Source organism: Cryptotermes secundus, unplaced genomic scaffold (genome assembly GCF_002891405.2).
Source record: "Cryptotermes secundus unplaced genomic scaffold, Csec_1.0 scaffold5, whole genome shotgun sequence".
In the NCBI taxonomy this organism is placed as follows: domain Eukaryota; kingdom Metazoa; phylum Arthropoda; class Insecta; order Blattodea; family Kalotermitidae; genus Cryptotermes; species Cryptotermes secundus.
The window spans coordinates 1519573-1532432 of NW_019724742.1; the positions used below are offsets into that span (position 1 = coordinate 1519573).

The 12860-nt window shown below is 42.2% G+C and overlaps 1 protein-coding gene and 1 long non-coding RNA gene across 3 annotated transcripts in view; one reads left to right on the plus strand and one right to left on the minus strand.

Annotated features, from left to right (window-relative positions):
- The first annotated feature begins 11734 nt into the window (after positions 1-11734).
- LOC111862753 (U8-agatoxin-Ao1a-like) overlaps positions 11735-12860 on the plus strand; it is a 69801-nt gene continuing 68675 nt past the window's right edge. Inside the window, exon 1 of one of the 2 annotated variants that reach the window (XM_023848412.2) lies at positions 11735-11903. In XM_023848412.2, the coding sequence (XP_023704180.1) occupies positions 11810-11903 (94 nt within the window). In that variant the 5' untranslated portion in view covers positions 11735-11809. The remainder of the gene's footprint in view (positions 11904-12860) is intronic. The other variant, XM_023848413.2, reaches the window with a different exon arrangement.
- Positions 12043-12860, minus strand: part of LOC111862754 — an 81540-nt gene continuing 80722 nt past the window's right edge. Inside the window, exon 3 of the long non-coding RNA XR_002842487.2 lies at positions 12043-12442. This is a non-coding gene — a long non-coding RNA (uncharacterized LOC111862754). The remainder of the gene's footprint in view (positions 12443-12860) is intronic.

The following is a 12860-nucleotide window of genomic DNA, read 5'->3' on the forward strand; positions in this document are numbered from 1 at the left end:
ATCCTGTTTGCTCTTCAAACAGCGGAAATCTTTATCTATTTTCCAAGAAAAAGAAAAATGACAAGAAATATTCGCTACACAGGCCAATGGAGACGGAAAATGTGTGGTCGAAGGAGCGTAAACCTGTTTAAAATGCAAAATGAGTTTTCCACCCATGACAACTCTGTCTTGTAGGGGTCTATGTCCTGGCAATTTCGATGCCTGTCACTAGATAGCGTTGGCAATTTTAATGCAAGCAGAGGGCTGTGTAATTGAAACGTGTTCTGAATATACAGTTCGCTGCAAAATATTGGCAGCACCCAACAGCCAATTTACATTATCGTAATTTCGCAGGTAGCGAACTCGAGTTACCTTCACTGCAGAATTGATTTATGTCATAAATTCAAATGCTGTATTTAAACTCATTATCACGGGAAAGGAAAGTAGAGAGAAAGAAGGGAAGTCGTTAGACCAGGAGGTAAGAAAAACAAGAAATGAGCAAAGTAAAGGAGTTTAATATTTTAAGCATATTTTTAATTTTTAAGTTTAATTTTTCTTTTCGTCTTATTCTTTGATGAATTAAGCCAAGCCCCCTTGTCTGTTTGTATTCAGAATTAATCTGAAACTATGAATCCTACAGACTAGGATTCTCAGTCTTCACTAACCGTATCCTAGCAATGGATTTCTCACAGTCCAACTGTAACTTCACATCACACGGAGTCTTCTTTGTATAGACTAATGAATTTCTTGCCACAGAAAGCAGCCTATACTGTTGAAGAGGCATGTTTACCGCGCCGTTGACCAGCAATAAACGTCTTATTGTGGCTCGCGTTGACACCCGCGGGAATATGTTTACCGAGTCGTTGCCTAGCTATGGGTATTTACGTCACAGTATAAAGAGAACAGTTAATGAGGAGTTCAGTTCAGTCTGTTGAGATGAGTCAAGTGAGCGAAACTGAGTTGGTTGGTGAGTCACTGAGTTAGCCAGTCAATCAGATAACTGCTGAGGTTCAGTTGCTATGAGAAGCTGGTAGCTGAGACCGGGGACCATTCGGAAATCCAGAGGAATAGGGACGTCCGCCGTTGGAAGCCTCTACCAGGCAACGGCTAGTGACGACGTGACTATGGACACTAGTGCGCGTGCGTAATAGTGAATTGTAAAGTGTAGTCACGCAATGTATCAGAAAGTAAAAAAAAAATCCTCTCATCAACCCAAAACCTGTCTCTAGTTACGCAATCACGTGAGAGTATATGACACAAACCAACTAAAGTAACAAAGTAACTGACTGACTGGCTGACAGATTGACTGGGTGACTGACTCTATGGGGTAGAGTTATTCTTGAAAAGCTATTAGTTGCTCAGGTAGTCAAGAAATTCCCCAAAATTTGTGGAATCCGAAGGTGCACTGCTTATTCACAAGAACATGCTACTGCTCTAACGCGAGTCAGGAGAGTTCTCCTTTAATATGCACTGTAATATTATCATCCCATCTACGCCTAGGTCTTTCAAGTTTTTTCTTAAGGTTTTCCTACTTAATGTGCATCTTTCCTACCTTATGTACACTCGCATCACATAGAAACTTATAACATGAGAAAACTCTATTCGTATGACCTTATATGTTGGTCTTGGTGGAACAGGCGAAGAACTGTTCGTATTATGCTACAAGCATTATGCTCATAACATTATACAAACACACAGAACATGAAAGAAGGGATACATACAAGTAACAAAACCAACTTCGCCTAGGGAGGAATGGTCATTAACTTTCTTATTCGCCATATCCTGGGTTCGAGTCTAATTCAAGAGACTGTCCCTTCTGAGGCTCTTCCTGGGCTTATTCAATATCTCCAGATAAGTTTTGTACTTCAAGTTAGGCCAGGGCCAGTTCTTTCAAAATCCTAATCAATTTATTTGTCATTAATTATCTAATAATTTAACATTCAACATAATGAAGGGGCCTTTAAAAATAATTATTACATGTTTATTTTAAAGCATTAATTTTCATTCGTTGAATATAGCCCAGGAATATCAAATAAAGCCAAAACTTGGTAATGTTGTGAGTGGCACACATTTGCGCCTGTCCGACCTGCGTTATTAGGCTGCCCGCTGAACAAGTCGCTTAGCTCACTACGGTACTATCGCCAGAGTCCACCCCAGCGCCATTGCTAAATGTACGGGTTAAATGGACCGATGGAAAATGCACTTAGAATTTTCTTTATTTGAAGCATAGCTGTTTCGGGGTCGAACGTTTGATTTTGCGTACAAACTAAGGGGGTGGATTAAATTACTACGAGGTAAGAGAATAAGTGACGTAGTGAAAGCGAGGCGTTTCCTTTCAATTTACTTGATTGGAGTTGAAGTTCTCATTCCGCAGACATGCGTACAAGAGTGGCACAAATCACGCTGGATTCTACTCCAAATTTGTTGGCACTACGATGAAATGTAATCAAATGTACGTAAAGTTTACTCAGTGTGTTCTGAGGTGTGTCGCTGTTTAGTTTTGTACATGTTTACCGCCGTTTTGAAGGAACCTGCCGCATCTGTCGCCTGATATCCTACCCTGAAAGTGGTGGCAGCATATTCCTCCGAAAGCCGGTACATGTTGCAGAAGAATACAATCACGAGAACTCCAACGTTGCTAAATACAGAAACAGTGGTTCTGAAGACCTCTGCCAGCAGTTAGTCTCTCTTTGAGGCAGACATTCCTTTAGACATTGTGCTTCGGCTAGACAGTTGGAGAGGTGGCTGACTGGGCCCTAGAACCGCTCTGGAGGGCCTGAAGAGGAGAAAAATCTTACCCCTACCGGGACTCGAACTCTGACATCACGGTCGTCCAACCCATAGCCAGTCGCTATACCGACTGAGATATCCATACTCCTCAAGGAGAACAGCACGTATTAAAACCACTCACTCAGTAACTGAAAAAATTGGCCTATCTGTATTGTACATTACTGAACCCTGTGCATCTCAGGCGAGCGTCGTGTTGATCTCAGGGGGCTGCATTACTAGCGCCCTTACCGACTAATGATGAGGGTTGTGAGAGTCTGGGGAACCATACTTCCCGGTCTCTGCAAGGTTGTGCAAACTGTGCCTCCACACATACCGCTGTGTCCCCGCGGCCTCGGGCCGTGCAAACATGAAATGTTATGTAAAACTGTGTATGTCACGTGATGGGTCGTGAAGGTATGCAAAAATTCCTTGTCGTCATGGAACCCTAATGTTAATCGCCTTCATCGTAAAATCCCACTGTACCTACTTACTTACTTATAGAGCTGATCTCTTCTTGAGGAACCGCCAAATCTGCAGCTACTCAAGAATTTCGCAGCACTTTATGGAACTCGAAGGTTCATTACCGTGTTCACAAGAGCCTTCCACTGGTCCCAATCCTGAACCAGATCAATCCAATCCATACCATACCATCCTATCTCTCTAAGATACATTTTAATATTGTCCACCCACCTACGTCTTGGTCTTCCCAGTGGTCTCTTTCCTTCTGGTCTTCCCACCAATATACTATATGCATTCTTCGTCTCCCCCATTCGTGAAAATCCCACTCTTCGACACATAATTCACTTCACATTTTCACTTTCATTTTTCGTCAGATCAATTTCATGTATGTTCAATTCTGATATACTGGGTGACACAAAAATGAGCTAATTTCTTAGTTCAGGGATTTGTTAACTGTCCACCGAATCCTGGTCGGAGAATCCGGTTATTCAGTTTATTCGCAGCTATTCTCCTTATATGGATGGAGTCCAAATATTCTGTTTATTTATTTCCGAAACTCATTAAGCTGCTAGCATATCGGGTCCATTCAAAATGAACTGAAGTAGATGGCACTGTAGTAACAGGATCCTAAGATTTAACACTAGACACGGCTGTCGTCCAGTTTAACCCATCTCCAATCCTCACCCCCTTAAGATCCAGATTAAGGTTGAACTGACATCTACTTCTCAGTCTTCCAGTTTGGCGTTTTCCTAGAAATACAAAAAAACAGAAAAACTCCGTGGTTTGAGCCCGCAGGCGAACTATACCGACCGAGCCACCGCCGCTTGTCGGCGAAGTTAGTGCCAAATTAAGGCCGCGCCATAGTTCAAGCTGTTAGTCGCTGGCTTCCCACCGCGGCGGCCCGGATTCGATCCCGGGTCTGGTCAAGTGGGATTTGTGGTGGACAAAGTGGCGCTGGGCCGGGTTCTCTCCGAGTACTTCGGTTTCCCTTGCCAATCTTCATTCCACCAAATTCTCAATGACCATAATCACCCGGGCAAGCTAAAATAGGCCAATCAGTGGCCGCCATGCCGAGTGGACCCAATTGGACACCACCCCCCACTAAGCGAATTTTATTAGTGCAAACTTTAGCGGATAGAGGGTGTCACGTGGTCAGCGCAACGAATCCCCACGACCGTTAATTTCGGTTTTTTTAGACCGGAGCCGCTATTTCTTTGAAATAGTTCCTCAATTATCCTCAAGAGGCTGAGTGGACCCCGTTCCAGACCCACTATATTTTAGAAAATCTGGTAGCGCCTAGAATCGAAGCCGGGAGCTCTGGATCTGTAGCCAGGAACTCTGACCACTAGATCATAGAAGTATCCAGATTAAAATTCTGTATACATCCCTTGTGTCTCATACAGAAATCACATTCCTAGCCAATCGTAAACACTATTTCACGACAGTATGGCGGTGTTCAAGAAGAATGAATTAACCATTCATAATTCTACGACGCTTTTCTTGCTTCAATTACTGTGAAAAGCAGAATGGCAAGGGAAGATGATTAGGAATGCTGAGTCTGAAGGAAGCAGCTATCCGTATTGATTATATTATTATTGAGAATTATGCTGCGAAAAAACACAAAAAATCAGTGAAACTGGTTGGTAACATGAGTTATTTTCCAATCTAATATCACCCGAATACTTGAATAAATGTTATCGCTACACCAGCAGACGTTAATACTATCGAGTTTAACACATTTGGGCGAGTTTAAGTGGGAGTTGAGATAAGAAGTTATATCACTGCCTTCAACTACAATTTTATGTGCCGCTTGAGAAGCACCAGAAGGGAGAACAAATAAAACTGAAGTGCGGTTTCTACATGACAGAATTTGCTTCCTATGAATCCGGGTTCCAGACTGCAATGCAACACACAACAATACAGCAATTTCTCGGGTCTCTGTACCCTAGACTCTTCCGGCTTCCACTTGCCTGTAATTGGCCGTTGGGTGTCTCTGGCACTTTCTTGCGCCTGCAGCCTTCAACACTTCTGTAATTAACTCTTATAGAAACGCACGACTTGCCGGGTCCAAAACAAATGAGCCGCCGCACTGTCGCTTTTGTGCTTTAAATTGTGAAAAGAGAAGAAAAGTAGTTCACGTGTCTGTCCTGTAAGTACAAGGTGGCAGATAATACATAGCACCACAGCACATTGCACTGAGTAATCCGAAATATGAAGGAGCCCAATACTTCTCCTCTCGCTCCCACTTTGGGGCATAGAGCTGATCCAGAGAAGTCTGCAATCGCTCAAGGGCTGTGGCGAAGTAAAAGGAGAAGGTGTTATTAGTATTATTATTAAAGAAAATTGAAAACTTTCATTCCGAACGAGTGAACAATGATTGCTTTCAGTACTGCTCTTGCAAGATAATTTCAATTAGGCCAAAATAATATTGTAGCATCAAGAACAGGAATTCAAACGTGCCGTAACCCTGTGCCGCCGTTGGTGGTAACACCCTTTAATACATGACAGTCTGTGCTTAATAATGGATGAATATGTATTAAAATTTTTCGTGTCATCTTCTTCCCACAATTTGCTGTTTACATGTTACAGTAAGTTTGTTTGCGTGCATGTCGTTACCGCAATGTATAGCCCAAACGAAGGAGTGTAGTCAAGACGCAAGCACAGGGATCTGAGTAGGTCCTTGTGTTGTTGTCTCGTCACCAGGGTGTCATTTGGAAATGTGGGAAATGTTAATATTTGGGAAAGGAACAGACTAACAGAAACGGAAGATCAGAATAAATTCGGGCAGTGTTTGCTATTATTAAGTTCAGAAGCTTTTGTCTTCTCCTCTGCCGCCTAGAAACGTAAGCATTAAACACAGAAAACCCTAATTTTGGCTGTAATTTTATAAAGGTAAGAAACTTCAAGACAAGAACATTAACTGAGAGTGTCTGAGATCAGGAAGCCGAGGAGGATATTTGGACCCAGGAGGAAAGAAATAAAAGAAAGCCGAAGAAAACGGAATAATGAGGATTTTTATAACTTAAATTTCTTACTAAATGTAATTGTAATAATCAAGTGAAAGAAGATGAGATGGGCAGGGAATATAGCACGTATGGGGGTGTTCATGCAGGGTTTTCGTAGGAAAAACTGAAGGAAAGAGACTACTATAAAGACTTTGGAGTAGATGGTAATTTAATATGGAATGGGTTATAAAATAAGAGGATGGGATGGATTTATCTGGCTTAGGATATAGAACCTTTGGTTTCCATAAGATGCTGGGAATTTCTTGAGTGGCTGAGCAACTGTTGGCTTCTCACCGACTCGGCTTCATGAAATTAGTTATGGACAACAGAAAATCGGGCGAATATTATGAAAATATTTTTACGAAAGTTTCATTTACGTGTGGTAACCGCCCGCTAAACCGGGTACAGTGGAGCCCAGCCGAGCCACAGACCCAGCCTCTAGGACGCTTGTAACTTCTTGTCGCTTCCGATGTCTCGCTTTTCGCGAGAAGCTTGGTTAATCCAGCCGACAGAAAGGGATCACTGGTACCTCTCGGTTGTTTTATTCGAGGAGCGGGCAGGTTTTTCTGTGCGGAAACTGGGTCAGTGAGAGCAATGAGAATTCCTCAAGTAAGCCTCGACATTTAAGGGCGAGAAGTTGTTTACATGGAAGGACAGGAAGGAACCATTAGAGGAGAGAGTTGGTGTTGCTTGTTTCGGGAAAATACCAAGACACACTGACACCATAATAAGCAGCAGTTGAATGTCGTGACTTACGCTTCAATAGTTCACCGATAAACTGAGGTTAGAATCATCGTCACTCATGTGTATGTTTTTCATAAAACTTTCCTTCCTTAGTTCTGATTCTGTGTAATAACATTCACTGCACTCAGTGTTAGATTGCACAATGTTTACTTCGCCATCATTGTCTGATGCTGTAATCTTAATACACAACGTTTTAAGTGAATGAAGTGCTGTTCCCCCACCCCACCCCCGCCCCTCTTTGCAGCTAATGATTCAATGCAAAAACCGCTCACTAACTTCTGTCCAGATCCTAGTTACTTGTAGTTGCGCTCTGTTAAGCGTTCAATAAATCCAGTTACCAAACCAAACCCCGTCTATAGTCACTCATACACGTGACAATATATGCGTATAGCTGAACAGTATGAGAAAAATTATAAGCTTAAAACGTGAAGGTTAGTAAACGTAAAGATAAGCATGTCAGGGTGCTGCAGGCACCATGCGTTGCGATTAAAAAAGTAAAAAATGTAAAGCTATCCCTGTAACAGGCCGTGGAGGCCCATGGGGTTGTGAGATGTTGAGGTTTCCACATTTTATAGACAATCTTCACATAGATGGCCGTAAGGTCGTCAGCCTTACGCGCCGGCCGCACTTTACCCCCAAGAATATTCCTGGTACTCATTTCTGTTAGAGGCTCAGTCGACCCCAGGGCCACAGTGCGGCTGGAATGATTAGGTCAGTTGAAAAAATCGAATGACCTCATCGGGACTTGAACCCGCGACCTTCCGGCTTGTAGCATAGTGCCTCAACCAACTACACTACCACGAACAAATACAATTACGAAATTACAATTTAGTACTAAAAAATCTGATGTCCTCTTCATGGCAGTATAACCATTACGTGTTTAATGCAGGAAATGTTATTACTAAAATTTAGAAATAGTTAAAACCTTTAGCTTTGCTGTCAACAGCGCATTGCTTGTGCAGAAGAGACTTCACTTTCGTTAATCTTTAAACTAAACACAGTTTCAGCTGGTCAGTTTTAATGCTGTTGAGAACAGGCATTTGAGTAATATGAATATTATTTGGCCCCCAAAATTTTCATTCATTTTTCCCCTTTAACAAGTATCTACATCTAACTTTGTCTCATGTTCTGAGAGATCACGTGGGCCACATTCAGCCCCGACCGTACTGCTAGCTCACTGCAGGGAACAAGCGCAGATTCCGCCTGCCCTTGACCCGGGTACTTTCCCTTACTTGAGGCATAGCGTAAGGTCCCTACAGGCGACAGCTCAAGCACACGGTGAATGAAATATAAGGGTACGGATATCGGGGAATAATTTATGCTGTTCAATAAACTTGTCAAAAGTCACACGGCTATTGGCGCATTATATGTTTTGACTGCGTGCCAAGAACCGAACGTCGAAGGACAAAACAAACTTGTTCTTAGAAAAATCTCACTCCCCTTTCTCCATATGAGTGTGTGTACGTATTTTGAAATAATGCCTGAAAGCCGGAATAGTGGAACAAGAGTAGGTGTGTAATTACAGTCAGACTCTTAACACCCGTTACCAGGAAACGGCTGATGAAGGCACTGTAGGCTGGAGAAGACTTAGCGTGCAGTGATTTGTGAAGTGCCGAGGTTAACGATAGCAGTATAATTAATTCCTGAAGTTTTCTCAAATCAAATTCTTATGACGTGAAGTAGGCTTGTTGCTGAAGTATTCTCTCGCCCAACTCTCGAAATATTCAGCCTCTGACAAGAACAGATCACACAGGCTCTGATAATTTTCATCCAACGCTAATGTTGGACATAATGTTAAAGTCAAATTTGGCTTGTGTCATTTAACGTTAATAATTATAATGATGGCGATGACGATAATAATAATAATATCAGCAATAGCAATATATTATTATTATATCTGGTTTCGATTGTGGTAGGAACAGGAATTTCTCTCTTCGACATTAAGTCAAAATATTATCCTATCCAGTGGGCACCATGAGTTTTTCTCGGGGTAAAGTGGCGGAGGATTAGTGAAGCCGACCAATCAATCGCCTCCATCTTGTACCAAGCCTAACGCGTGGAGCTTCACCTTCATTTCATAATGCCTTTATGATAAGGTGGGTTGAGTAAATGTACGCGTTTGTTGTGAATGTCTGTAGCTTATTCATCTAGGCTGTCAGGTCTCTGTGTACTTAGCATGGAATAACAGGATGCTAAGTAAATAATGAAGTGGAAAGAACTTTGAAAGTATCGGTCGTGGCATAATTTAAGTTACTATTCCTGCCCCGGTTTTGTTGTTGCTGGTGGTCTTCTTATTATTATTTCTCACATTTAAATAAAGTAAACAAATGTAACGGTATCATGTACTCTTATCTGCAACTATTATTGGACTATAAACTCCGTGGCTTTAATCGGCAAGCGAACTATACCGACCGAGAGACTGCCGCTTGTCAGCGAAATTAGTGCCAACTTTAGCGGATAGAGGGTGTCGCGCGGTCATCGCAACGAATCCCCACGGCCGTTAGTTTCGGTTTCCTAGACCGGAGCCGCTATTTCCTTGAAATAGCTCCTCAGTTATCCTCACGAGGCTCATTGGACCCCGTTCCAGACCCGCTACTTCTCAGAAAATCTGGTAGCGCAAGGAATCGAACCCGGGAGCTCTGGATCTGTAGCCAGGAACTCTCACCACTAGAAAGCAGAGGGGTGTATAATAATAATAATTCCTTATTTATATGCCAAGTCAGTGTCTACAAGGCCAGTTACAGGAACAGCACAAAGTGCTAATACTGTAATTAGTACCACTCGAGGTTCGGATGAAGATCTGCCAGGTTTGGGACGTCATGAGGAACACTTCCTTGGCTCCAGGTCGTTGCAGCATTTCTTTTTATAATTGCAGAACATATCATAGTACTGTGATGGAATAGCTTGCAGGTAAACCCCAATTTACGGGTCTTTAATTTCCGAAACTTCTTCTATATTCGGATTTCATTCATAGAATTTTTCCCATTTACACGGCGTGTCTCCGCATATACGCTGTTCGACTACTAACTTACGCCCTACTCCAACTGCATTATGAAAAACAACAAAGTTACAACGTTGCTGCATTGCTGATACCTTCTCACGCTGATCCTTCACTCGCGGATTTTTATGCCTTGAAGATGGAGGCGATACGTTCCTCCGAACCGTCGGTTAACACAATATCTACACTGCGCAACATCCCAGAAGACGGCGTTCTTCTTTGGAGTGCTAACGCTGTTAACATGGATTTACTTTACTCCAAACAAACATCTCACCTGTCTAATATTGACTGCATAAACAGAACTACACGATAAGTCCCTGTCGTTATAGATACCAGAAAAACAAGCTTCGAAGCTCGTCCTCAACCTTGAATTGCATGAAACCATTTACTGTGCTATTATAATGTATGTGGAGCAATCAATATTTTTATCGTACTTTCCTTATTAAAAAAAATAAAAGTAGGCTTATGAGATCAACATTCTGTCTGTGCGACTGTGTATCCTCCCTATTAACTTTTGAACGCTTGAACCAATCTTTATGAAACTTAGCACGTACATTATGACACCTGAGCCTATCTCAACGGAATGCTTCATAAATCCCTCTTATCTGTGTCTGTATGTGAATCCTCTTGTCGTTGATAGGCAACGGCTGGGTAAAAAAAGGTTACCGCGGCATCGAATACACACGCAACAATAGAGGAAATAATGGACGCGTCGTTTTGTATGCGAGCCGTGTCGTATCAAGGGAGAGCAGGAGTTTTAACACTTCCCGGAAAGTCTTGTTTCAATTAATGTGGAAGAAACCGCCCTTTTCTCCTCCGGGAAATTCTTAAAATAAACAGTTTATTTATTATGTCACTCTTGTAAGTATGTGTTTCTGTTCAGCGGTGTTTTTATAAGTTAGAGCCTTCGTGACTCATAGTTTTTGCCTGATGTATTAAACAGTTTCTAGGTAAAGAAACAGCAACAGACTTACGTCGCTTTTGCACTTAAGTGTATGTTACGGTCCCGGAGTAACCAGACCAGGGATAGTTCTACCTTAACCATTCCGGCTTTCTGGCGACACGTCACAATACTATTATAACAATAAAAACCAGAACATGTTTAAAACATTTGAAACACCAACAATTAATATATATGTATAATCGCGAATTAAAATTTACCTTTTCTTTTACTTGACATTTTAAATTCTTTATCATCCAGATATAACAGCATGGGTTTGAAAATCAGACAGAACATAACACCAGACCCTGACATATGAGAACGACGACAGGTAGCATCAGATTGGTGCAACGACCGCGTGGGCTGACTGAGCGAATGGAGACACGAGACCGCGTTCTTTGCTTGCTATTCGGCTAACAGGCAATTCGGATAATCTCCCCTCTGCCACGGCTCTGTACAGTGATCGACTGATGCACTGAGCGGTTGCTAAGCAATAAGACAGAAGCGAACATGCAGTTCATGCTTAGGCAAGCCTGTTGGGAAAGTATATTGTTGTACACAGAGCAACTCGCGATGAGACCACGGCCCACTCCGTGCGTCATCAAGCGATTTCCCCGCCACTTTACACAAAGATATGACAAAGCCATTATCAATATGAATACAGTACTATGTGGGTGTAATTCGAGTTCTCCGTTTCTTTACGCAACCTTTCATATTTGTTTGTAACCTCTCCCCCAGACATATTGGGGCGGTGCTTGTGTTCCAACCCCGCACCGGTCGTTGTGAAGTTTCCTCTCGGTCTGCACTGCGCCTGCGGAGACTTAGCCGCATATGATATAAACCCGGCGCCCGGTCCACAGACACCACGTAGCCACTCGACGCTGACTAGGACGACACGACACCTGTTGGAACACCATGAGGACGTACCTTTTAGTTCTGGCTTGCGCTCTTCTGCTTCTCGGGCAATTTGTTTTGCCAACAGCAGCTGGTCCGTATCTGGAAGAAGGTGGTGAGTGTTTGAATTCTTTCTAAGTTTGCTACTAATCGCAAGACACGTATATTAAAGGTCTTAAAAATTACTCAGATTTCTAGACTTCGAAATCTTAAGCGGTTTTGTATGGTAGTGAGTTCTGACAGAATTATCCTGATACTGGCTGCAGTTGTTTCTTTATTCCCGTCAACTCACACTCGTTCATTGCCAACATAACTGAGTATATTTTTGATTAGAACAGTAAATGACAAGTAATTTAAAGTTTCATATTTAATGGCTTATCGACTGAATGAAATAATTTGTTCAGATAAGTTAAGGAGATTCGTTAAAGAAATATGTAATTAACTCTATGTTCTGAGAACAACTATGAAATTCATAAATACGATACTTTCCAAAGTGAACAAGTCGATGTGAGGCAAGGCCTAACGCCACACAAAGTGTAAGACTGCATAACTTTCCAACTGGAACGCGAAGCACGTCATCAGGGGAAGTACCTGGATGGTACATCGTTTAGGTCACGACCGCTTCCTTCCAGATCCTCTCCAGCAGCACAGAATCTAGAAACGTGTAGCACCGTAAGATAAGTCACAGAAAATTACGAAGTGCAAAAATATTATTCAAACTCAATTAAATAGTGTCTTTCTTAGAAAGCTGATGGCCGTTTCATTTTACAAATATTGTTTTTGAGTTTATCGCCGTCGTAACGGTGAACCAGAGATTAACAGATAAGGGTAATTTAATACGTGTGAAGGTTCACTAAAACGTTCATAAAATTATGGGTAAGCCTGTAAAATAACATGAAAAAGTGTCAGATTTCATGTTTAATATCAAATTAAGTATAATCTCCTGATGTATATGAACCTGGACAGCGTAGTCGGTATAGCGACTGAGGGGTCGGAGTTCGAGTATCGGTAGGGTCAAGAATTTTGTCTTCCTCACGTCGTCCAGACCGGCTCTGGGGTCCACCTCGCCTCC